Source organism: Sylvia atricapilla, chromosome Z (assembly GCF_009819655.1).
Source record: "Sylvia atricapilla isolate bSylAtr1 chromosome Z, bSylAtr1.pri, whole genome shotgun sequence".
Lineage (NCBI taxonomy): Eukaryota > Metazoa > Chordata > Aves > Passeriformes > Sylviidae > Sylvia > Sylvia atricapilla.
In genome coordinates this window covers 7,040,605-7,065,982 of record NC_089174.1, presented here as the reverse complement: position 1 = coordinate 7,065,982, position 25,378 = coordinate 7,040,605, and the positions used below count along the sequence as shown (strand labels likewise).

Sequence of the window (25,378 nt, the reverse complement as noted above, 5' to 3'; positions counted from 1 at the left end):
GAGCAGGGGCTGGAGGCACTGGTGCTCCAGCTCCCTCCCTCCTGCCTCTCAGGGCCAGCTTGTCCATGGATGGGCAGCAGCAACTGCTGCTCAGGGCCTTGAGTGGGAAGCTCCAGGGATGGCAATGCCTTGGCAGTGCTGGGATTAGGAGGGAGAGGACAGGTGGATCAGGGAGAGCACCCTGTCAGCACCAGTGCCACCAGCACAGCCCCAGCACATAGAGCCAAGGTTCCAGGAATCTTGGAGGTGTCCCTGCCCCATGGTTCCCCACACCAGAGCTCACCCTGAGCCCCACAGCAGCCCCGATGTCCCACCTCCACGTGAGTCTGGTCTCAAACTGGAGCTGGAAGTGCTGCCAATCCATCATTTCCCTGCTCACCTTCCTCCCAGGGGATTTGAACTCCCTGTCCCTTAATCAGATCATACAAGTTCTTTCCATATGGGCTCCCTTTCCATGGGGCTTCCACCCTGGCCATGGCACACAGTGGCACCACACCTACACACGAGGTGACCCTGGCATCCTGATCCCCAAAACGGTCCTGCACCAAGAACATGGTACTCCCCAGTATCCCAATCCCCCCAATCACTCCTGCACCAGGGGACATGGTTAACCCCAGCATCCCAATCTCCCCAAATGCTCTGGCTCTGCTGGTCTGGCAGCCGCCCCACTCCCGAATGGGATCCGGCCAAGGGTGAGTTAATAAACTCGACAAAAAGCTCCTTTATGTGAAATAATTAAAATAACTCCTCCAGTCCTGATGGACATCCAAAACCATCAGCAGCTCTGCAGCTTTAATGAACTTTCCAGATCCAGAGGCTCCCGGGTAGGATCCTGCCGACCCCTCGCTGCCAGCCGGTCCCTGGGAGCAGAGCAGAGCCACTGCACGGCCTCAGTTCCCTGTCCCCATGAGCACTGGCAGCAGGGTTTGATGTCCCCTCCCTCCACAGACAGGGACAAGAGTGCTTCCAACCAAACCCTTCCCAGCACGGGGACTTCTGCAGGATGTCGCACTGGGGTGTGGGGTCAGGAGAAGCAGCTCCAGCACATCCCTGCCCGATGTGCCTGGGGACACACATGGAGCACCAGGAGTGATCCCGCGGGGCTGGCAGGCTCTGCACCCCCCAGTCCCTGCTGGTCCCACCCGGAGCAGCCCCGGAGCCAGAGGGACCCTCCCGCACTCCCGCTCCCGGCCGGGGGTGGGTTCCAGGAACCTGTTAAAGCACTTTTCCCTCTGCTGGCAGGTCCCAGCACGTTTGGTACTTCCAGTTCTCCCTGCGGGCATCAGGGCCCAGAGAAGCTGTTCAGAATTAAAAGCCTTATTTCATTCCCACTGGGATCAAAGCATGCAGAGAGGGAGGATTTTCAAACCAGCAAACCACATTTGAGCCCGGCTGGTGCACCCCGGGGGCCCCCCCAATCCCGACCCCCATCCCGGCATTCCCTGCTCACTCCAGCAGGCTCTTGGCATGTTCCCAGAGGTTCTGGCTGTGCCCAAGCAGCTCTGAACTATCCCGCTGTGCTCCATCTCCAAGGATGGAACCCCTCCGGGTTGGATGAGTTTCTCCAACCTCTCTTGGTTGGAGGCTCAGCCCCATTGTAACTCTGAGATCCCATGAACCAGACCCATTCCCTCCCATGCCTCTGTGGTCACCCCAGAATCCAGCACCCACAATTCCTGACAGGAGAACCTGGACTGGAGCAGGTCTGATTTGCACCAGGCAGGAACTTCCATGACTCCATCCTCTCCTAAAGCAACTTCAGGGTGAGGAGGAGCTGGTCTCACGCCCTTCGTACTTTTCCCTGTGCCTGTCTGGAGCAGGCTCATTCCTGTCAGGAATGGGACATCCTTGTCCTGTGCCACCCACCAGCAGCTCCCAATAGGCTCTGCCTGCTCTGGAGCACAAGAGCAGCCCTCAAGGCTGAGTGGAATCCAGTGGCCTCCAGGAGCCTCCAGCTGCAGGGACTGAGCCATGGAAACACAGAATCATTTGGACTGGAAAAGACCTTTAAGATCATCAGGTCCAGCCATATCCATATGGAGTGCCCAACCATATCCAATCCTGAGTTCATCCAATCTTGAGCCCACGCTGTAAATATTGGACAAAAATCTCCAAACTTTTCCTGATCAAACCAAACCCATCAGGTCCCTCCAGGACCAGCTGGTACAGATCTGTCCCAGCCAATTTTTTCCCAGATCTCTTCAGCTCAGGCTGTAGTTTCAAACCCGCGGCAGGAATAAAGCACACGGGAGACAGTCGGGATTCCATAGGAAAAAAACCCTTTTTATTTAACAATATATCAGGTTCCATCACGGCTCCATGGAGTTCAGCTGCCACAGAGCTGTTACCGATGCCGATGATATGCTACTGGGCGGGAGAGCTGGGAGAAGGCGAAAGGAATCAAAACCAGGAACATGACACGAAGAAAGAAAATCTGCGGCGCCGGGAGCACGGCCGAGCAGATCCCGGCACCACCGGAGCCCCACCAGGAGCCAAGGAGGATCAACCAGCACGGGGATGCCGAGGATATGCCCCTGCAGCTGAGGAGATTCCGGCACGGAGGGGCCTTGTTCCCTCTGTGCCCGGTTCCCCGCACGGTGCCCAACCATTCCCGCTCAACCCAAGCCCCCTCACATGTGGCCCGCACCAGGAGCACATCCAGGCTCCAGCTCCATATCCACCTCTTGGCTAAGGGCAGTGGAGGGTGGACAGGGAAAATCGGGCAGCCAGGCTGCTCCGGAGGTACCAGGGCACGGGAGTGGGGCAGCGGCAGCCCCGGCTGGTTGATGGCAGGGCCAGGCCCCTCGGGACAGGGGACGGCGCGGATGTGACGCTGTGGGATGTGGAGGTGGCACAGCTCTGAAATGTGGGAGCGCAGTGAAGACATGCAGGGGCACGGTGCTGCTGGGATGGAAAGAGGGATGTCCATCCCTGCTCCAGCACCTGTGGAACCTCCCAGGAACCCTCTGCTGATATAATGCAGGTTCACAGCCTGGCTCCTGGGAGCAACTGGGAGAACTGGGGGCTCCCTGATGCCTTCCAGCTGCCCATGACAAGTGCCATGTGACACCAGAGATGGCTCCAGGCATGCCCACCACCCCTGGGCAGGGACCCTGCACTGTGCTGGCCACAGCTGAGGAGAAGCCACCCCAGCCCAGGCACCAAGAAGAGATGGGGTCATGGTGAGCTGCCAGCTGGCAACCAAAATAGACAAACAGAAAACAGGGATAGCTGGGAAAGGGATCTGCACTGGGAGCAGTTCCACAGGCCCAGAAAAGCAGACCAGGATCTCAGCATGTTGCATTGAGTTCTGCATCCCCAAGTCAAGAGATTTTTTTATTAAAGACAAAAAGCAGATAAATTTGATGCTCCTTTATGTCACCATGTCTACGGCCGGGGCAGGGCTCAGAGCTCTGGGACTCACAGGGAATGGGGCCACAGATTCTGAGATGGAACAGAATCCCAAATTTCTGCCTCACTCTCTGCTTGGAGCCCATCTGATCCTGCATCATATCGAGGGCAGGTCCCCGATCCCGGCAGTTCCCACACTCCAGCACAGCCCACAGGCTCTGGGCTGAGCTCTATGACAATGTTTTACACCCGTTCTTGTGGTTAAAATTTCTTTTTTTTTCATCATTTTTTAAGTTCTCATTTGTTTTTCTAAGAAAAAGCAACCAGAAAATAATTCGGAGTTTATACAAAACATCTTTACATTATTTTTTCCAAAAAAGACTAAGTATTTACACAAACAAAAGGGGGGGGGAAACAAAAAATTGAAAAGAAAGGAAAAATCAACCGAATTTCAATGCTTTCCATGAAAAGAACCCAAGGGACACACTCTGATCCAGGACCCAGCAGCCCGAGGTGCTCAGCAAAAACCAAGAGTTCTGATTTCACCCTTTCTTCACATATTTACAAGGTTTTGCAGCTGTTCCCAGCAGCAGGAGTGGGACTGATGGAGGCCTCAGCTGGAGACGGCCACCATGAGAAGCCACCGGCACTGTCAGATCACTCGGTACAACCCGTGGCCAGACTCTGTCCCTTCTCCAACAAAACCAAAAAAAAATTACATTATCCCCCCCCCACATCCCCCTCCACTCCAAATACTACGCTCAAGGGATTCCACTGTCACTGTCACCATCACCACTGCCACCACCACCCAGCCAAGACTCTGCCCCCTTTGGGAAACACAGGATAAGGTTTAGCAGAGGGAAGAGGGGAAAGGGGAATTTTTTAAGACACAATTCTCTGGGATTTCCCCATTGGAGGATGGGGGTCCTGCTGCGGGCAGCTCCCGGCCAGGACGGGCAGTGGATTCCACAGAGAATACAGGGATGGAAGGTGCTACACAGGGAAGTAGCGCTGGGATAGGGAAGCGGGGGGAGCACCCGCTGGGGCACGTCTCTCCCGAGGGAAGCAGCTGGTTTGGGGCCCTGGAAGCAGAACCACCTCGGGATGCTGAGGGCAGGAGGGGAGCTGGGACACCCCACTCCACTCCAGCCCGAACTCCTGTCCTAACCCTACAAACCCAAAAACGTGACACCACAGGATGCTCCCATCCCGCTCAGGGCCAAACCCCAGTGCAGCAGCTGGGCCAACAGATCCCCAAAGGCCACCAGATCCCCCCCAGGCCACAGATCCCCATCCCTGCTCTGCCCCCGCCCTCACCCGCTCCTTGTCAAGGCACTTTAGCAGAGCAGCTCTCTCGCTCTTTGGGCACTTCCTAACGCGGGATTCGGGGCCCTGGGGACAGGCGGGAACAGCCTAGGTGGGAATAGCCCTGCTGGCCTCACTCCTGCTCCCTGAGCAAAAGCAGCTACTGCTGGAAGGAAAAGAAAGTGATAAAGAGGGGACAGCCCGAGGACAGGCAGTGACAGGGCACTGCCAGCCCCACTGGGCTCACTGGCATCAGCCGTGGTGCTGGCGGCTCCTCCCGGAAAGAGAAAGCTGGGAATGATCCCACCAGACAGGCTCAACCCCTTCCAGTTTTGGGCAGAAGATGGGCAAGGAAAGGGCAGGTGAGCCGGAGTGGTGGGATCCCTGGGAGGTGGCAGGACAGGGAATGCTCCTGCACCAGGAGCAGGGCAGGGAACAGGCACAGCAGGGGTTGATCCCCAAAGCAGGTCCTGCTGAGGGGCACTGGACTCTTCAGGTAAATTAGGTGGGTGGAAAAGCCTTTGGCTCAGCTCCCAGTCAAGCCAAGCCTGGTGCTCCAGCCTCTTCGGGGCTTCCAGCCCCAAGCACCAGCCTCCTCCTGACACCATGGCAAAAGCTGCAGGTCGGGAACCTTTGTTTTCCAGTTTTCCTTTCCAAGGACAACTACCTGCAGTATGCTCAACTTGAGAGGGGGCTGCAGCTTACCTCTGCCACCCCCTACTTTGCTTCCAGCAGGCTAAGACCCAGCCCAATAGAAAGCCAAAGGTTTTTTTCCACAGTGGGATGATCCAGAGGGGTCAGGAAGAGCTGCCAGGCTATGGCTGCTCCATGTGGGGCAGAAGCAGTGTCCAACCCCTCGCGCACTGAACGCTTGAGACAGGGTGGAGATAGTTGTTGGTGGTTTTTTTTTTTTCTTTTTTTTTTTTTTTTTTTTCTTTCTTTCTTTCTTTTATAAAGAGACTAAAACAAGAGTCAACAGCTACGAACACAAAAGTTTCCATGGGCAGCAGGGAGAAGTGGGATCTGCCCCATGGCCGGCGGGATCACGTGCTGGAAGGAGGTGATGGTGTGTGCCCAGAGGCAGCGGGCCGGAGTCCTGCCCGGAATTCACAAAAATAAAAATGTTACAAAAAATTAAAATAATTATAATAATAATAATAGTAGTAGTAGTAAATCGGGTTTGCCAGCTTCCTCCCTGCACAGTTGTCTGCATCTTGTCACCTTGGCAAAGCATCCTCCTCCTCATCCCCCTGTGTGCTTGCTGCTCCTGGGACCAAGGCCCCAGCGTCGCTCCAGGCTCTGCGGTGCTGGTGGACAATTCCCGCAGAGCCAGAGGGGTGACGCGGGAAAATCTCAAACCACAAAGGGGAGGTGGAGTCTCCGGGTTTGCAGCGATGTCCCAAGCACGGAAAGGCACGGTGCCCGCCCCCCATGACCGGCCACAGTCTGGAGAAGAAGAGGAGGAAGCTGAAGGCTCACCCTCAGAGTCTCGGGATTACAAAAGCTGAGAACTACAAAACTAAATACAAAGGGGAGAATCAGCACGTGAGCGTTGAGCCCTCCGGTTCCCGGCGCCGCTCCCGGCGCTGCCCGCGCCGTGCCGGGGGTGGGACGTTTCACTTCCTCCCTGCGGCGCCAGCCCCGCGCTCCCGCGCTGCTGCATCGGCCGTTCCCAGGCTGCTCCTCACACCTTGTAGTAAATGTTGGCTGGGCTCTGCGGGGGCATCTCCTGCACGATGTAGACGGGGTGCCCGTAGTCCCCGCTCACCTTCTCGTAGTGCGGGCAGTAGTTGTTCTCTGTAGTCCGTAAGGGGATGATGATGTCGCTGGGCTCCGAGCCCGCGTTCCCGCTGCATTTGGGGCTGGCCAAGGTGCTGAGGGACAAGGCTGCGGCTCGCTGCTGCGTGTGCTTCCGGTGCCGCTTGCGGATCTTGATCAGGAGCACGACAAGGAAGATGATGATGAGGATGAAGATGACGCAGCCAGCGCCGATGGCTGCAAACACAGCCACCTTGGAGCTCAGGAAGCCATCGCTGGGACCTTGGGTCTCCTGGCCGTCCTGGTTGACAGAGCCTGCAAGGCAAGGGGAGACGGGGGTCAGAGAGGCAGCCAGGTCTGTGCTGCGTCCATGCGTGGATCACACCTGTGGAGCAGGGGGATGAGTTGCCCATTGGAACCCCTCTTCACCCCCCAAACTCAGCACAACGTTCTGCTACGCTCCCAAGGAGGCAAATCCCTCACCTTCAAGGGCACGGCACTTCCTCCCCACCTTCCCACCCCAGTCAGATCCACACACCCTTGGGAAGGACTGGGCAGGGCAGGCAGGAGCCCCAGGCATCCATAGAGGGGGCATCACATGCCCTGTTCCCCATTCTACGCCACTGCTCCCCTTCCCATATCCCTGCCTGTGGAGCAGAGTGTTGATCATTTCCAGGTGACACCATTCCAGACCTGGGGAGCCTTCGCTCCCCACAAAAGACTGGGATGCCCTGGTGAACATGGGCTCTGACACCCAGACCCCCCCAGTCTCCAGTTACTGACCCCTGGGCTGGGGCATCTGCAGTCCCTGTGGGGGCAGCTCAGAGGTCGATCCAGGCAGGAAGAAAAGAGGGACTCTTCCCAGCTCCATCTGATTCCACTTTGCTCTCAGAGGGGTCAGGAACTCAGGAAACCACCTTCAAAGGGCTCTCACACCCAAGGAACTCACCTCCTCCAAGCCCTCTCAGAGGTACTCAGATGTGAGGAATACATGGGAGGAGGGTGAGGCGGAAGAATGCTGGAACAGCACTTCCCTGCCAAGCTCTGCCAGGAGCTGGGAAAACAAACCCAAACTGCTCTGCACCCTGGGCTTGGGACAGCAGCAGGACAGCAGAGATGGGCACAACACTTATGGCAAACACATCCAGATTCTGGATCTGGAGAGTCTGGTATCCCTGGGACTCAAGCAACAAGCTCAGCTTGGAGGGGCTTCCTTGGCCCCACAGCAGGCAGAGCCCCATCCCTCTCCTGAGGATCCTTGGAATACCCACCTGGCTTGCCAGGGTCCTCCACTGCTGGGACCTTGCTGCGTGGGCTCTGCGTGACGACCTTCAAAGTGTCATCCGACTCCTTGCTCGGCCGACTCGTTGTCAGCTGCTCTGGGATCACCGCGTTTGGATCTGAGAAAAGGGAGAGGAGGGATGGATGAGAAGCCTTGATCCAACCTGGAAAGCTTGTTCCCCCCTTAAAGAAGTGCCCCCAGTTGTCAGCCACTCCCATGGGGCACAGGAGCACTGGGAGATGCCGAGAGCAATAGAGCAAGGCTGAGCTGCTCCAGGGCTTGTGGGAAGCAGGTCTCCACCCTAATTCCCTGCTTTGCTGTTTTCAGAGCTCTCGTGCGTGGGCTGGGACAGGTTTCTTGCTCAGGCAGCGGGAGGAAGGGAAGGGCAGGCAGGAGGCCAAGGCTGCAGCACAGTTTCGCCTGTTTATTATAAATATTGGCCCCGACGTGCAAACACAATAATGAGAAGCAGAATCGGGAGCTGTGCATCCAAGTGAGGGCCAAAACGAGCCCAGGGCATTGCTGGGGCTAGGAAGCAGCTCGGGATAGAGGTGGTAGGGGGCAGGAGCTGCAAGAGAAAAGCCTGTTGGTGATATCCCTGGTGTCCCACTGCCACTGGAGCCCCCACAGCCTGGTGGCCTCCACAGCTGAGAGTCACCAAGCCCAACCCCTGATGCCTGGCCAGCTACAATCCCCCCTTGGATACCCGGGAAGTCACACGGGCACTGCCTGTTCCAGCCCCACCCGAGGCACTTGCAAGGGTTCATGGGTCCTGTGTGGAACTCACTTCCCGCCGGGATACAGCCCACGAGGTAACTGGGAACAATCACTCCCTTTCAATCCCAGCATCCTGTACAGGCGCCATGTTGGCAAGAGAAAAACGGCAGGAAGAAAGATCCTAAAAATGCAGCTCTGTTGAATCAACCCAGGAGTGCTCCCAGGAGCAGCTGGCCTGGCCTAAGTTTCCCAGGAATCTTGAGCTCCCACATCTCCCAGAGGAACAGGATGGTTCAGGGGGCAGCAGGAGACCCCAGAGAACAGGAGGACTCACCCTGCCCCACTTTCATGACAATCTTCATGGAGCGTGTCTGGCAGACCCCTCCTTCCCGGTTCTCCAGGCCATCCAGCGTGCCATTGGAAGTGGCTGCAAGAAAAGAGAAGGAATGTTATACAGGTTCCTAGGAGCTGGAAGGGCACTGCTGAGCAGCTCCTTGCTGTTCCCTGGCATTACTGTGCAGGTCTCCATTGCCCCCTGGCACTGCCAGGCAGGTCCCCCACCTGTCCCCAGGCAGGTCCTCACTGTCCCCTGGCACTGCCAAGAAGGTCCCAGCTATTCCCTGGCACCTCCTACCCCAGGGATTCACTCTTGATCCCCCATTACAGCCGCATCTTCACACCCCAATCTGGAGCCCACCAAATACCCAGCTCCTGCCCCTCCCGAAGCTGCTCGCAGAAGTGAGGACATGATCCCTTAGGCTTCCTCTCACTGCCACATCCACACAAGTGAGCCATTCTCCACGCCTGCACCCTCCTCCCCCTTTGATTCCTGGATAATTTCCTTTGCTCCTGGTGCAGAATGGGAACACTTGCATATGCACAGTTTAAATTATACATCTCTAATTACACCCTGTGCCTTGGTGAAGAATGTAAACTCAGAGCCCCAGTGGGCTCTGGGGGCTCTAATTGCAGGGCAGAAGTCACTTAAATTCACATTAACTTTTTGCTGGAGCCGGCACAGAGTTTTCAGCCCTTGGATCCCATGAGAGCACAGGGAAGGTTCCCCCATCCTCCAGCCCTCTGCGGGGCTCAGGGCAGGGGGGACACAAGAGAATAAACCCAAACACAAGGTTTTCAGGATTCAGCACCTAAATGGAAGGTTCTGCTAAAGAGACTCAAAAAACTGCCCCCCACCAGGATCCTGGATGTGACCCCACTGTGCTTGGCATGGAGCCAGATTTGCCCAGGAACCAGGATGGTTCCCACCCCATCGCAGCAAACACAAATCATCCCAGTGCTCCTCCAAATTCAACCACAGGGATCAATTCACTCAGGGAAGCAGGGAAACCTGGGAGGAGCTCAGCAACAGCCTGGGGTACGCAATGCTATGGAGAATCACAGAGTCCAGGGATCATTTTCCAGACACAAGACAGGACTTGGCCAGCACAGCACAGCCAACACCTCCCTGAGCCTCAAGGCCAAAGCTCAGCCCCGGGGTTTCAGGTTCCCTCTGCAGCCCAATTCCTGCCTCCATCCTGCAAAAAAAACAGGACTAGGAGGGCAGGTGACTGACAGAAATTTGGGATGAATCCATTGCACCCTGCTGGGTGTTGGTGAGGGAAGAGGCTGAAGTACAGAGCAAGGTCATCCTTCCACATTCCCCTTCCCACAGCCGGAGGTTGGGTGCCTCCATGAGCCTCCACGCTGGGATACTCTGGTAAGCACACCCAGATACCACCAGGAAGCAGGCTCCAAGTCCATCAGCTCTTTCCAAGCACCTCTGTGCAATCAAGGCTCTCGCTTGAAACCCCAGCAAATGTTTTCCTAATCAAAAAGTCCTTGGGCCATTTGCTGAGTTATCGCCTCTCCTGCAGCAGGGTCCCCCCTGCCAGCAGCTCCCGGGATGGAGCTGCGCATCCAGCTGGGATGGTGCATCCAGCTGGGATCCGCTGGCAGCCGTTCTGACAGCAGCACTGTCAGCACCAAGCCCCATGCAAACGCCTGGGAATGTGGAGAAACGCCCCCGACAGCCTGCACGAGTTCTCTGGAATCCAAACAGGACGGACCTGAGCTCAGACTCCCCATAAAAACACATCGGGAGTGAACTCCAGCAGAAAGCTCGGCAGCCCAGTTCTCCCAGGCTGGAGGCACCGGTTTGGGGGGTGAAATCAGCCGACAGATCCCAGCTCACAGCCCTGAAGCAGCTCCTTGAACAGTTTCCCTGCTCCCCAGCTCCATGCCATGAGTTGTTGCATCTCAGAGAGACTCATCCATTGAGGGAGAAGGCAGCAGTCTGTAAAAACCAGTCCCTGTGAGGCTTCATGAGGTCTGATTTATAAATAATTAACTAATTATAACAAACTGAGGTAACAAGCAAGCGTGGTTCAAGTGGGAGAAACCAGAAGATCCCACAAAGGCAGCAGTTCCTCCAAATAACTATGGAGACATTCCATCCACATACAAGAAAAATATTAAAGGTCCAAAGAGGACAGAGGGAGCAGCTGGAGACACAGTGATGGCAGCTGGAGCCACAGGGATGGACGAAGGGACACAGCTGAGCATCCTTCTTCCCACCCCACACTTGGACACAAAGTTTCTTCTTGTTCTGGCCATGGAAATGATGAGGGAGAAAGTAGCCTTCAGAGGGAACCAGGTGGAAAAATGAAACAGTTGCTTGAGGGAACAAAAAAGAGGAAAACCGTTTGTAAAACCCATAGTGATGGTCTTGGAATAGCCTCTGGAAACAAGGACACATGCCTCCACACTCCCTGTAAATCCACAACGGGCTGGAGTGAAGTTGGATGCTTCCATGCAGCTGGTTGGGCTTCCAAAAGTCAAAATCCTAAATCCCCAAATGCATCCAAGTGGTGCAGAGTCCAAAGAGTTTGATGTGAACACGTAGGGCAGGGTGAGAGCAGAGGATCCTTGATCCATTGGGAAAGGCTTCTCCAGTGCAATTCCCTGTGAAGCTCAGCGATGAAGAGCTTCTCCTCCCGCTCTGTTTCCTGCTTTCCCAGCAGAAGAAGCCCCAGTAGAAGGCTCCAGGCTCAGCTCAGCTCCAGTGGATCCAGACTGGGATCCGGGTGGCACTCGAAGGATTCCCTGGGTGCCTCTGCCACTCACTGCCATGGCTAGGGCGAGCTGTGGTGATGCCACCAATCCTCCAGCTGCCAATGGGACCCAGAGTCACAACCCACAGAGGAAAATGTTAAATCCATAACCACGGTAGTGGCTGCAGGAGAGCTGGGAGAGCCCCGAGCTGTAGAGAGGCAGCTGCAGGGCAGCAGCAGGAGGCAGAGCTGTGACACGATGAAGGAAGCCAGGCAGGGAGTTGGGAAGACCCATGGAATAGGAAATGGCAGCTCTGAAAAAACAGTCACCTCCCCACGCCACACCAGCAAGGCTCAACTCAGCCAACCCCAGCAATGCTGAGCATACAGGAGCACTTTACTGCCCTATTCCATTTTGGAAGGATTCTCAGCTTGGCTGTAGGACTGGAAGAGCAAAAATAACCTCTGGCCAGTGACTTCCAAAGGCTAACTTCCAGAGCCATCGGATGCCTCTGCCCTAATGGAGCATTAAGCCCCGGGCTGCTGAGTGATGAGGATTTAACAGTGATACCATTAACCATGTAATTGCTTGTCAGTTTAGAGGAGATGCTCAGCCACCATGGAAGTCAGGCAAGACCTCCACTCCTGGAATCCCACACACACATCCAGCCTAGTGACACACACCACAGAGCTGGGACAGATGGCTGAGACCCCCAACAACCCCACAGTCCCTTCTCTGAGCCAGCAATGCCATGTGCTGTCCCTGCTGCCTCCCCAGCACCAGCACTCGGTATCACCAGAGCTTTTCTCCCTCCCCTAAAAATATTTCAAAGGAGAACTCGGATTTTGGCAGATGGGAGACGCTGGAAGTAATACCTGGCAAGAGATGAAGGCAAGGGTCTCTTAAATGGTCAGCCTTGGCCAGAGCAAGATGTTTGGTTTCTCTGCTGGATTCCCTCTAGCAGGGCTGCGTTATGATTTGGGCCCCAAAGCACAATTAATGTGCTGAGACTGTAGCGAATCCAAGTCTCTTTCCTTTTATTGCTCTTAATCACTCTTCCATCTGTGCAGCTCAGCCCTGCTCCAGGCTCAGCCAGGCACGGCATGGCCACAGCACGGCCACAGTCCCCACCAGCCCCTCGCCCCTAGACCTGCACAAGGTTTGTGTTTCCATCACTTCAGGAGAGATGGCAGTATCCCACTGGTGTCCCACAGCCTGATCCTGATCCCACTGGAGCCCAAGGGCTGTCCCCGGCAAGGGGCAGCTGGTGCTGAGCAGCCTCACCCCAGCCTGGGCACCCCTGGGCTGAAAGCCCCTCCTGGCACAGGTGAAGCCCCTACAGGCCACCCTGGAAATGTGCCTCCCACATCCCTGACATGCTCAGACACTGCCAGAAATCTCTGCAGGAATCCAAAAGCAGACTGCCCTTCAAATGATACCCCAGCTCCTGCCACCTCCCCTCTCTAGATCTTTCAAGCTGTTTTACACCTCCTTGGTACCGACAGAGGTGCTCCTCTGGAGCCCAACCCACCACGGGCACTGAGCTCCTTCCCCCCATCCCAGCCAGGGCTGGCACCCATGGGGACACGGAGCCACTTCCAGGTCATGGAGCAGAGGCACCTGCCTGCTCCACTGCACACCAACTCCCCGGGGCCCTTGGGGAGCACGGCTTGGTTACAGCGCCTGCTCCTCCTCCTCCTCCTCCTCCTGCTCCTCCCAGGCATCAGGGCCACACAGCTCCAGCTCAGGGCATCCCGTTATTGGTACTATTAATATTAATACCAGAGTCACTTCCCAGCCAGCCCCACTGTGGAGACACAAGCCCCACACCCCGCACACATCCTCCAGCCCCTTCCCTGGGCTCCAGCACATTGGCTGGGCTGCTGCCAGCGCTGGGGCAGGGGCCGTGTGGAGGGAGCCCACCCCACGCTGTCACACTGCCAGCGGGGCCGGCAGCCTTCTTCCAGCCTTCTCCCGGCCTTCCCGAGGCAGCTGCGCCGGGAAGGGGCCCTGCAGCCCCTGAAATGCCTGTGTGAGCCAGCCCAGCCCTGTCCCGTTCCTGCACGGCGCAGGAGGTGCAAGGCTTGGGTTTCACAGCCACTCCTGCCAGCTCCAGAGCTGCTCCAGAGCTGCTCCAGCCACACGGTCCGGCATGGAAAGAGAACGGCCATGGGAGCTGCTCCACCAACACCACTGACTGAGGGAGGCCACCTCTGCTCTCCTCCCTGGCACCAGGGCACTGCCAGGCCCAGAACTATGCCATGAAGCCAACTGGGATTGTTGTGTCCCTCCCCACAGCTGTACATGGCAGGTGAGGAGCCTGTCGCTACAGCCAGCCCATGGAGCACTGGGAATCTGGCCATCCCGCACTCCCTGCTCCACCAAACACAGTGGGAAAACTCCCAGCTCAAATGCACTGCTGGAAATAGGAATGAAAACCACCACAGGGGGTTTGGCTGGGATGGGGTCTGGCTTTCCCTAGCCAGGGTCAGCACCTCCCAAAATCAAATTAAAGGGTTAAATTAGGCCCATTCCTTATAGAGAGCAGAGGGATACACACAGTTACAGCTGGAAAAAGGGAGGACTCCACCCACTACACTCATCCTCACTACCTACAGCTCCACTCTCTCCCATTCTTTCCTGGGGCAAAGGAAAAGGGACAACAGGCAGACACTGAAGTATCCACTGGAAGAAGACACTTTAACCCAAGTAATGCTTAAGTGAAAAGCTAATTTCCTATTAAAACAGCTTTCTGGTGGAAAATTATAACCAACCCAAATTAGTATCACAATTAAGAGTCACTGCTGGATTGCAGGAAACCTCATCCAGGCTGGAAAGCACATCTTTGCTGCACGACCACAGCTTGGTGACTCACTCAAGCCCTTTATCATCAACACTGTCCATGTGGATGAGCTGTGGAAACTCCCGCATCCTCATCCTGCTTCCTGCCCAGCTCAGAGGGACCATGGTCCTAAATAAACCCTTTGTCTTCAAGGCTGTCCACCCCTTCCTAAGAAAGAGCATGTCATTGGAAGAGGAAGGTGATTTGTGCAGTCTCTGTGGTCACCCCAAGCAACTGGAGACAGGTCAGGATGAAACTACCATTTAATTCCCCGCCTGATGCTCTGCCAGAATCATACGTGGGCCCCACTGGGAGCAGGAGGGGAGGAAAGCACTTGCTGCCTTTTAACAGGGTGTAAATCTCTCCTGTTAGGTAGCAAAACATCTCAGAAATGACTGAGAAGTCCTTTGAGAAGGGGATGGAGACAGTGCCATCCCCCAGCTGCAAGGCCAATGCCAGCTGCCCACCTGAGCTTGGGCTCTGTCCATGGCCACATTCCCAGGGGCTCAGATAAAACTTCAGGTTATCAGGGACACAGAGGCTGACAGAGGGATAGATTCATGTGGAGATCTTCTGGAAGGTCTAGGTGCCTGGGAGAGCTCAGGGAGCCAAGGAGGTGCCAGGCAGTGGGGAGAGAGAGCAGGTCTGGGTGCTGTGCGACAGCCAGGAGGAAATCCCACTGCAATTACAGGCAAACTTTGCATAACCACCAGGAACTTCTGGAACTGGGGAGGTGACACCAGTGAAACTCCTGGCCCAGAATTGCAAATAATCCCCTGCCTGCAAGAGGAGCCAGCCCAGGCACTGCTCCCACTGTGGCCAGGCACCCACCAGAGCCTGGCCTGGAGCAGGACCAGCTGGGGCTCCCAGTGCTGCACCCCACAACAACTGGAGCCAGAGATTATCCATTGCTTCTGGGGATTGCACGGCATGACCTCGGGAGCTGGTCTCTGCTTCAGGCAGACACCAGTGCATGGATCAAATAGTCTGGAGCAACACCCTGAGTTACACCGTTTGGAAATTTCCCATAGATCCAAATAAACCCCTGACTCTCCAGACAAGGATCTGCCTCCTGGCTGAGTAATGGACAGAGGAAGGAGGCTCTCTGCCCCTAAATCAGAGCTGACCCCACTGCAGCTGCCTCCAGACTCCACTGCTCCAGCAGCCCCCTCTCCATGAGGTGTGTAACTCCCACTCCACACTGACAGGTGGGATCAAAGAGCTCAGGCATTACACAGCAGCAGCAAAAACATCAATCCCAGGGCAAAGAGACTCCAAATGGAGGATGACACCAATCCTCCCTGGAAAGGTGACCCACTAAAGGTGCCACAGAACACCTGGCCTAGCCTTGCTGAGGGGTGGATATACAGAGATCCCTAGAAATTAGGGATGGAAGAGGGTGACATGTCACAGTTCATTAATGTCAGACTCTGTGCATCCTGCACGTCTCAGGGTCCAAGCGTGGTGGTGCTTCCTGAAGCTCCCAGTGAGCTCTTGGTCTGACAGACAGCACCCACCATCATCAGCATCCACCACCACATCCCAGCATCCACCATCCCAGACTCTTCCACACCAGTTCGGAGCTGCAGTGATGCCAACAAGCCTCTTCTCAGCCCTACAGGAGCAGCAGATTGCAACAGGGATGCCAGGAGAAAAGCCCAGGAAGAGGGGCTTGATGGTGTGGTTATTTAAAAAAATATGCCAAGGAGTAGCTGCCTGCACTTATCCATGCACAGCTTCCCAGACACACCAGTATGCCAGGGTTTGTTTAAATTCCTCATCAAGTTGAAAGCTCCTTCTGCCTTGAGAGTCTCCTATTCCACGTTTAACCCAAAAGCAGACAAGTTTAATCTCTTCCAGTGTCCCAGAGAAAGTCCTTGGAGGTGACCATCACTGAAGAGCCAGGTCCATCACAATCCATGGGCACCTGCAGCTCCAGGAGATGCCCTGGGATTTCTTGCAGGAGGAGCAGGGACTGAAAGAGCCAGGATGAGGAAAGGGAAGATGGGATGCACCATAAAATCTGCTTTGGTGTGAGCCATCCCAGGAACAAGGGGGTAGAGCAGGATCAGGCAGATGATGCAGGGGAAGATGTCTCCTCTTCACTGCCATCACCCCTGCACGCCATCTCCATCTCTACTGTCATCTCAATGTTCAGGAGCACTGAGGAGTTAGACATGTTTTGTTTTCTCTTAATGGGTCGTGACAATGCTGAAGGGGTCGTGACAATGCTACAGATGCTCTTGGAAATCATTTCTGTCGGGGAAGAGCATTCCGGGATGCAGCCAGCCCAATTTCCCAGGCAGACAGCACTTACTGCCCATCTCCAGAGCCCTTTGCTGTGCCAGGGCTGCAGCCAGAGCTGGGCTGCCAGCAGCCAGGGAGCTGAGCGGGCACGGGGACCCCAGGGCGGGGATTTGTGGCAGGCAGGGCCCCCTGGCCCCAGAGCAGATCAAAGCACGGGGTATTTACCTCCCGGCCGGGCGCAGGACACCGGCCCTTTCTGAGGGGGCTTTTCATCCCTATTAGGGCCGTGAAAGGCTGAGCCATGAGATCAGCTGCCAGGGGCTGTCCGGGGACAGCGCTGAGCTGAAAAGGTCAGGAGGGAGGAGGAGAAGAGAAAAGAGGCAGAGGCTTAAGGGACAGGGCTCAACAAAATCACATTTACTGTGGTCACGCTCTTCAGACAAGCCTGCAAGACAAGGAACCGCGTCTTGTCTAAGGGCCATTATAAGGGTTTGACATGGCCAGGGCCCGGGCTTTGAAGTCAGGAGCAGGACACCGTTAGAGCCGTTTGTGTCCGGCCTCCGGCTCCCACGCGGCATCTCCATCCTCTGCCAGTGGCTCCCAGCGGGATGGCGATGGAAGAGCAAAGCCCCAAAACCAGATGGATGCCACCAGGCCGGCTCTGCTTGGTCCGGGTGTGTTGCAAGCCAGGCCCGTTTGGGTGAAGAATGAGGAAGCCGCTTAATTGGGGTTTTATCAGCAGAAGTTCACAGCTCCCATCGTGGCATCAAACGGCCCTTGGGCTTTCAACTCCCCTCCACCAAACAAGTTGTGGGAAGGAGGATGACGAGCACATGAAAGTGGCCACATTCAAATGGCATCAGCAAAGAGCTGGCGGGCTGACAAAGACCCCCTGGCACAGCCCCCAGCCCAAGGAGAACCAGTGAGGGAATTATCAAATCCCAAGGAATGCGGGAAGGAACGCGAGCGGCTCCGCACACACGCACTGGCATGGGCTGAAGGCTTCCTAAACCGACGGAAGCTGGAGGAGCACAGCCAGAAAAGCAAGTATGGCAACGTGTCCCAAAAAAGCTCCCGAGCAGGAAGGATGATCCTGGCAGCTGGCAGGGTATAGGTGACCCCCTTCCCCACACTGAGCTGCAGGAAAATGCTGATGGAGCGTGGCCCAGGGACAAAGCCGCATCACAGCAGCAGCGATGGTTTACAACAAATAACTCTTGCCAGGTTAAGACTAATTGCATCTAAAAACAGAAATGCAAGACAAGGGCTTTATCACAACACTCAGGGTAATAGATCCGCTCTCACTGCATCCCGCTGCCAAAAAGCGTTGGATTGGATTACGGACGTTATTACATCAAAAATGGATTGAAGGGCTTAAGGACTCACAATAAACAGCAAACGCCTTGGATTTATGAGGAAACATCTACTAGGACCTTGCTTTTCCTTCAGCATTGTCATCAAACAAGGGCTCTGTGCTTTAAAGAGGCTCATGGGACAGGTCGGACACTGAGGAAGAACACCTGGAAGAACACCTCGGCACTACCACATCTGCAAACAACTGCCTGCAAGTGCACCCTGAGGCTGAGCAAGGTTTGCCTGGGGTGACGCACTCCACTGCATACAGAAGGGGCTGCCAGGACCACCACCCGCCCCAAAAACCAGAGAAGCAACTGGGAACTATGGGAGTCCATCCAAATCATCACCTGCCATGAGCAGGGACACCTTCCAGGCTGCTCCAAGCCCTATCCAGTCTGGCCTCAGACACTTCCAGGGACAGGACATTCTAAGGACGGGCTAGGTGACATTTAACAGTTCCTTCTAATGCAAACTATCCTTTGACTCTCTGATCCAGAGGTTTGGGATAGCAGGGAGCCACTGCAGGAGCTCCTCCTCACGTCACCCTACTGCCAGGACACAGGGATTAATGGATCTCTATCCAGGCACCTCATTACCAGAGATAGTAAAACTGGAGCAAGTTCAAAGACGAGCAGCGAAGGCAATTAGGAGTCGGAGTGAATTAGGAGGGGAGGTGGAGGGAGCTGAACCTGCAGGGCTGGATAAGCCATGGTGGGGCCGGAGCTGCTCACGACATCCCCAGAGTGCAGGCGCCAGGCAGGGGGAAGGCTATTCCAGTGGGAAGTATTTTGTAGGGAAGAGACAGGACACTGGGGACAGGGAATCCCACCAAAGCACCAAAGGCAAGCAGAAAAATACCTGGGAGACCAGGGATGGAAGAAACCACAGCCCAACATGATATAAAACACACAATTCCCAAATTCCCAGCTCCTTCACCCTCTCAGCACTTCATCCTGGGGATGGTGCCCATGTCCTGCTGTAGTCCCACATGTCCCCCCATTCTCTGTCTCCAGTGTAGACCTGCAGGCAGACGCTGCTGCATCTTGCTCTTTATGGAAAGCCTGAGGAATAAGCATCACCTTTCCTTAATCCATCCCCAGGAGCAAAGATGCTTTTAAGGAAAGCCTGGAGCTGCTGAGGAGGGGGTCGGTGTGAGGCTCTGGAGAGGATGGGGACAGGGAACAGCAGCTTTCAAAAGCCTTTTCATTGCTAAGCCGAGGGCTGGGGCCATGTCCCTCCATGATAAAAGTGTCCCTAAACAAGGCTTGGCATATCCAAAGTGATGGCAAGGAGCATTTCTGAATAGAAGGGATCCTGGGAAGCCCCCCGGCTCCGGTGAGGAGGTTTTCCAGCCACTGGGGAAGGTGGGGGATGAGTGGCACACGCCCTGTTCCCCTCAGCTCCAGCGTTGTTTCCCCAGCTTAGAAATGAAAAGGGAGAAAAAAACCTCCTTTGTGTGTCCAGGCAAAGCTTGGGGAAAGGGAGGGGAGAAAAATTGAAGTGGGGGGGGGAGGTGAAGACAACACGTGGGTGGTCTGCTCAGGAGACTTTTGACTTTGTTTTTTTGGCTATTTTATTTCTTGGCAGAAAGAACTCTTGGGGCTGCTCGGCAGAGGGTACGGCCAGATCACAGGAACATCCTCAGCCCACCCAGGGGCCAAAGTTCAGCTGGCAGCTCCCTGCTCTGAGGGGTTTCGCATCAAAGCTTGGAGGAGTCAAGAGAAATTAAAGTCAGAAACGGTCCAAGACAGGGGCAGAGAGCACTGCCGGCCCCCTGAGGAGAGGGGGGGCATCCCACAGAGATGCTCCAAGCACCCTGCTCACCACATCCCTATACAGCCTGAAACTGGGAACAAGAGGATAAACAGGATTTTATATTAAAAATGAGCTTAAAAGGCTCAGCCCAGCATCCGACGGGGACACATAGCCGGGATTTCCCAAGCTGGGCTATGCCGTCTCTGCAAAATCCCGGCTGTGTGTCCTGTTGCATCCGCAGCGAGCCGGAGCCGGTCACCTGCAGTGACCCAGGTGTGCTGGCAGCCTTGGAGGGGAGCTGGCATCGGCTCAAAGCCACGGGGGCCCCGCGGGAGCCGCGTTTGGAGTCAGCAATGCACCGGCAGCCACTTGTGGAAGCACCTCCCAAAGCTCCAGGAGGTTGATTTTCACTTCAGTTTTCGTGTGAAATGCAAAACAGCTCCATAAAATTTGGGTAATTCAGAGGCTGGTAAATCCTTCTGCCTCCACCTTCCTGATGGACTCAGTTACCATGAGTGGAATCCCACATTTCTTCTCGGTGCTTTGTTCACCTCCTGAGCTCGTTTAGGGGAATCTATTTGTCTTTGAGGGCTCTCTGCAGCCTGAGAGTCCCACGGGCTGTAGCTCAGAGGACCCCAATTTCAGCCCTCATTAGCTTGAAGACCATGTCAGTGCTTGAACTTGACCCCTGAAAACAGAAGAGCCACTGACCGAGCGCTTCAAGATGTTTGGCTGACCCAAGTCTGGCACTTTGGCCTCTCTTCCAAATTTTTGCCCACTGAAGGCAAAGCTCGTATTCAATCAAGCTTTCTATCAGCTGAACGACAGCAGGAGGGCTGAAATTTGGGCTCCCAGAGCCACCAGGCTGTGGTGTCAGCTGTGGTTAGGGAGATGGGAACCTATGTGGGAGTTGTGCCAGGGCTTTTGGCATCCCCTGACCATCTGAGGCATCTGGGCTGGAACCAGGGTGTCCTGCCCCCACTGCCTTCAAAGCTGGTGCCCCTCAAGTGACACGTGTCCCCATGTCTGGACAGTAACAGTGACCACTGCTCTGGAAGAGCCTGGCCCTGCCACAGTGACTCAGCCCTGCAGAGCCCGCAGTCACTGCCAGCGCTGAGCTGAGCTGGCTCCGCAGGTTGTGGCGCCAGGTCGTCCCTGCTGTCACCTCTCCTGTTAGGGAAACTTCACTAGATGATGATCCAGGAGCCGCTTTGGCATCTCCACAGTCACAAAGGGAACAGAGCCCACTGCGAACCCCTGTCACCACCCAGCAAAATCTGCCATGACAGAAGTGATGAGGGCTCAAGGCTGACCTGCCAGAGCCAGGCCCGGCTGCTTCCCCTGCATCAGATTTATTCCAAATTATTCTGCAGCAAGATTCCAACAGCCCCAGCCAGGCCCGCTGGGGACATCCGGACCAGCAGCCTCAACACAGCACCACACTACAGCATAGCCCCCCCTTCTCCGCTGCCCGCCACAGCCTTGCCACCCCCTCCCAAAGATTCCAGGCTAAAAATACCCTGTTTCCAGCCGGGAACACACCGCTCCCACGGCCGGGCGCTCGCTCCCACACAGGCAGTGACCCCTGTGCCGGCCGCTCGCCGCAGAGCCCAGGGCACACAGCGAGGGGAGCTGAGCCGTGGCCACCGTGCCCTTTGCAGTGCACCCAGCCAGGCGGGGACAGCCAGGCTGAGGAGGAGGGGACAAAGAGAGAGCTGGCAGCACTGCCCAGACGCGGCTGAGCTCCCCCTCCATCCACACCAGAGCAGGCACAGGCTGATACATTTCTGTGCAGCAATCCCCTGCACGCACAGACCACAGGCTGTGAGAAAATTCCAGCCTCCTTCTCTCTCCCCTTCATAAAATGCTATGGTGCACCAAGACACAAACAGAACAAGCCAGCGTGCAGAATTTTTCAGCCACTTCGATCACATCTCATCACACACATGACACCACCAGCACTTCCCAGTGCTGGGGCTGCTCTTGGGGGCGACACCCAGGAATAAGGACAAGCATCACCATTCCTCTTTCTCCCCAGCTCCAAACCAAAACCTTGCAACACTTCCATCAAAGATGGCAGCAAAAAATAGGCTCCAGGCATGACAACACTCCAGGGCCGACCCCAGATGGGGATGTGCTCCTGCCCCCAGCCATTAGCAGGGCAGGGGACACAACACAGCAGCCAGATAGGGCCTGGTGACCCACTCGGCCAGTGACACATTCCTCCCCCTGCTCCCATCCAGCGGGACATATTTTCCATCCGTGTCAGCTCTCTGCACCAGCCAAGCCACACACAAGCGCCTGGTGACACTCTCCAGGCACCCAAGCCCTCCCGAGCCAGGGCTGGCAGCAATGAAGAGGAGGGCAACTCACATGTGATGAAGTAATCCTGCTGCCGCTTGAATTCCAGGCCCATGTAGTTGGGGCTGAACTCCTGGAACTTGATGGTGAAGCGGATCTCCTGCTCGGGCCGGTTGCACGTCACCAGCACGTTGGGGTCCATGACAGTGCTGCAGGCATCTGCCTGCTCCTTCCTCACCAGGTACAGCTTGTAGTACTCGTAAGGCTTGGACGGCTCTGCCTTGGGGCAGATAATGTCCAGTTTATCCCCAATCTCTGGGTAGATGACCAGTCCCTTCCCAGTCATGAACCTGGAAGAGAAGAGGGTAAGAGGTTACCACGTGCTGAGAAGAGGTCACACGAGCCTGGCCCACCCCACTTTAACATCATTATTTTATTTTGTGCTTCAACTATGCTGTTCCCCCTCTGTAAGATGGGTTTTGACACAAGTTCTCCTCTTCCCTCACCATCTCGGCCTGTGCATGGAACCAGCACAGGCTCCTGCTGACAAAACCAAGGCTGGCTTGGGTCAGTCCCGCTCGCCAGACACAATGAGGGTGAGCACCCTTCCAGGCCCCAAGCCTGGCATCCAACCGGGAACGAGTCTTCCCACAAAGGGCTGGGAGACGCCACGGCTCTGCCCGACGGCCAGGCAAGGAGCTTCCTGCAGGGACAGGCAATAATTAGGTATAGGGAGAAGTCCTGACAATGGGATGCAGGGAGGGATCCCGTCCACGCCCCAGCTCCCTGAGGAATTCCTGTCCTTAAATGGAAGGAAAGGAAGCATCCTGCAGGACAACTTCTACTGAGCCAGGCTCAACAGCGTGCCCAGGAGCGTGGGAGGACCGGATGGAGAGGAGCAAGGAGGGAGGAAAGCTATTCGGGGCTGGAAGGCAGGGCATTGGGAAGGGTAGGAAGGTAAGATGCTGATAATTAACATTCGGATCTCGTTATGGTGGGGCAAGGCACTGATTAGGTTTTTTCAGCGTGAAGGAGAGGATTAGGGCCGCAAGGAGGGAAGCAGCAGATCATCTACTTTGATGTAGGCAACTAAACGCGTTCCTGATGGGAGATAAGGTGGGAATGGATTTTCCTGCAGAGTTATCTCTGCTGCAACTCCCTCACGTAATCTGGGCAAAGCAAAACGCAAAGTGAGTGCTTTGCCAAGGCTGCATGGCCATGCTTCCCCTTCCACTGTTGGACACAGCCCATCCCTGCCCCAGCCCACCCCAGAGATTGGATGGGGGCCGGGATACCTTCTCCCCCAGCCAGCTGCTCCAGCTGGAGTTGCAGGCTCCATGGAAGGAAGATCAAACACACAAGACCAACCTGCTCCGTGGCTCCATGCAAGTCTTAGCAAGAAGCCACAGAGCTGGAACCAGTACCAGCCTTTGGCTGCAGGAGCCAAGCAGATCCACAGGCTGGGCTGGGAGCAGGCAGGCGGAGCTGGAGCCCACACACCCCCCGTGCCCTTGGCACAGGCTCCAGAGCTTGGTGCCAGCTGTAGCAGCAAGGCAGGCACACAGACATCATCTGCACCTCACTTGCAACTTGCCAGGTCAGAGGAGCATCCCAGGCACCCAGGGCACAGCACAGGGATGGCGGGTACAGCCCTGTCACGGAGCTGGATTTAGAGGGGTTATGGGTCCATCCTTCCTGCCTGGCTGCAGCTCCAACACACCAGCTCCAGTAATACCCAAAGGAACACAAAGGGGCAGCTCGGATCATCCCAAACCCAGCACTACTGGCACAGCAGCACATGGCGGGGTGTTTTGTACAAGTCACAATTCAGGCAGAAGGTGACCAGGAGAGAGTGAGAAACCTGGACTGTGGAGGGTCTTTAGGGACACAGGTGGGATGCAGAGCCCACCTCCATCCCGGCACTGCCAGCAGGTGAGCCACGCTTTGCTTCACACTACCAAGTAGGTCACCTGGCCAGTGGCCAGCACGCACTTCCAAAGACTTGGGAGCGATAAAGGCTTCCCCACCCACGGCCGGAGCCCTGACGCAAGGCCGGAGCAGGAGCAGGAGGCAGGAGCAGCCCCTGTCCCTCCCTCCCCGCCCGGCCGCAGACACGCAGCGCAAGTGAATACTTGCATGGGTTCCCACCCCGAGAGGCAGCTGGATCCCACACTCCTTTCTCCATGGTTGGGCTGAGTCAGAGGCTTCCTGGCACAGGACCCTGGAGTGACTCAAGCTCCCTCCTCCAGCCCCTGCCAGCTCCCTCCTGCCCAGAAGATGCCAAACAGGAAGCCACAAACAAGTCAAGCAGATGTCTTGCACCGCCGGAGCAGGAGGAGAAGGCTCCTATCCACCCTCATCTCCATACCAGGAGGACCTATCACACCTCTGTGGCCAAAACCTTGGCCAACACCTGCAAACCAACCGGTCCCTGGGCCACCAGCCTGTTGGGATCAGGCCAAACAGATTTGTAAGCAGGGGAGGGGCCGTGAAGCAAGTGAGGGAGCTGAGAACCTCCCAGCACCACATCCTGCTGGCACCTCTTCATCTCGGGAACTTCAGGACCAAGGCCTACCCTTGGTTTATGTAAGGATAAAACAAGGAGGCAAATCTCTTCCACGAACGCTCAGTCTCAGCTCAGAAGCACACAGCTGCTGTCTGGGAATTAGCCCAGGAACATCTTCCAGATCCACGCAAACAGTGAGCGAGACAGAGCCACTTCCCTGTGTGTGGAGCTTTTGTGCTGCTCCCTCCAACTGCTGCTCCCCACCAGCCACATTCCCACCTGCACATAGACCGTTTTCCCTTTGTCCTCCAATTGTCCTGACTTTTTTCTCCTCCATCTCCCCTCTCGCCCAACAGCAGGGCTGTTTCCAGACGACAGCCTGGGCAGCACAGGAAAACAGATAAACCTGAGGCATGTGCCTCAAACTCCTCACACAGTTCTTCCAGCTTTTCACCACACATAAAGAGACCTTTATTTCCCCAAAAAATTCTGCTTTGTCACAAGAACAACTTGTGATGATTGTCCTAGGGAAGACCAACAACAGCTCCCACCACGCCAGAGGCTGGTTCTCTGGAAAATTGTCCTTTAAAATACAGAGTGAAAAGCAACATTTATCACAAGAAAAGTAGAGGAAAAACGTCCAAAAATTGTCACATGTTGCCTGAACGCAGGATTTCAGCCAGTTCTGGAGACGAGGAATTTTAGTTTCAAGGGATGGTTGAAGACAAAAAGGAATTACACTCTTGACTTGTCTTCACAAGGACTTGTCTTCAGATTTATACTAACCCGGAGGAATGAACAGAGCAGCTCTTAAATTAATAGGGAAATTCATCGTGCCCTCAGAGCACCCACTGTAATTTCAGGGAGGGAAGGGGGAATCTATTGTTCCTCTGGAAAATAGAACCTG

The 25,378-nt window shown here is 55.7% G+C and overlaps 1 protein-coding gene across 1 annotated transcript in view; it reads right to left on the bottom strand.

The window, feature by feature from the left end:
* Window positions 1-5,599: 5,599 nt before the first annotated feature.
* The window catches only part of EFNB1 (ephrin B1), a 45,141-nt gene continuing 25,362 nt past the window's right edge, over window positions 5,600-25,378 (bottom strand). Inside the window, exons 2-5 of the mRNA XM_066339741.1 lie at window positions 22,038-22,315; window positions 8,748-8,840; window positions 7,686-7,814; window positions 5,600-6,729 (exon numbers count right to left, since the gene is read on the bottom strand). Coding sequence (XP_066195838.1) covers window positions 6,341-6,729; window positions 7,686-7,814; window positions 8,748-8,840; window positions 22,038-22,315 — 889 coding nt within the window. The 3' untranslated portion in view covers window positions 5,600-6,340. The remainder of the gene's footprint in view (window positions 6,730-7,685; window positions 7,815-8,747; window positions 8,841-22,037; window positions 22,316-25,378) is intronic.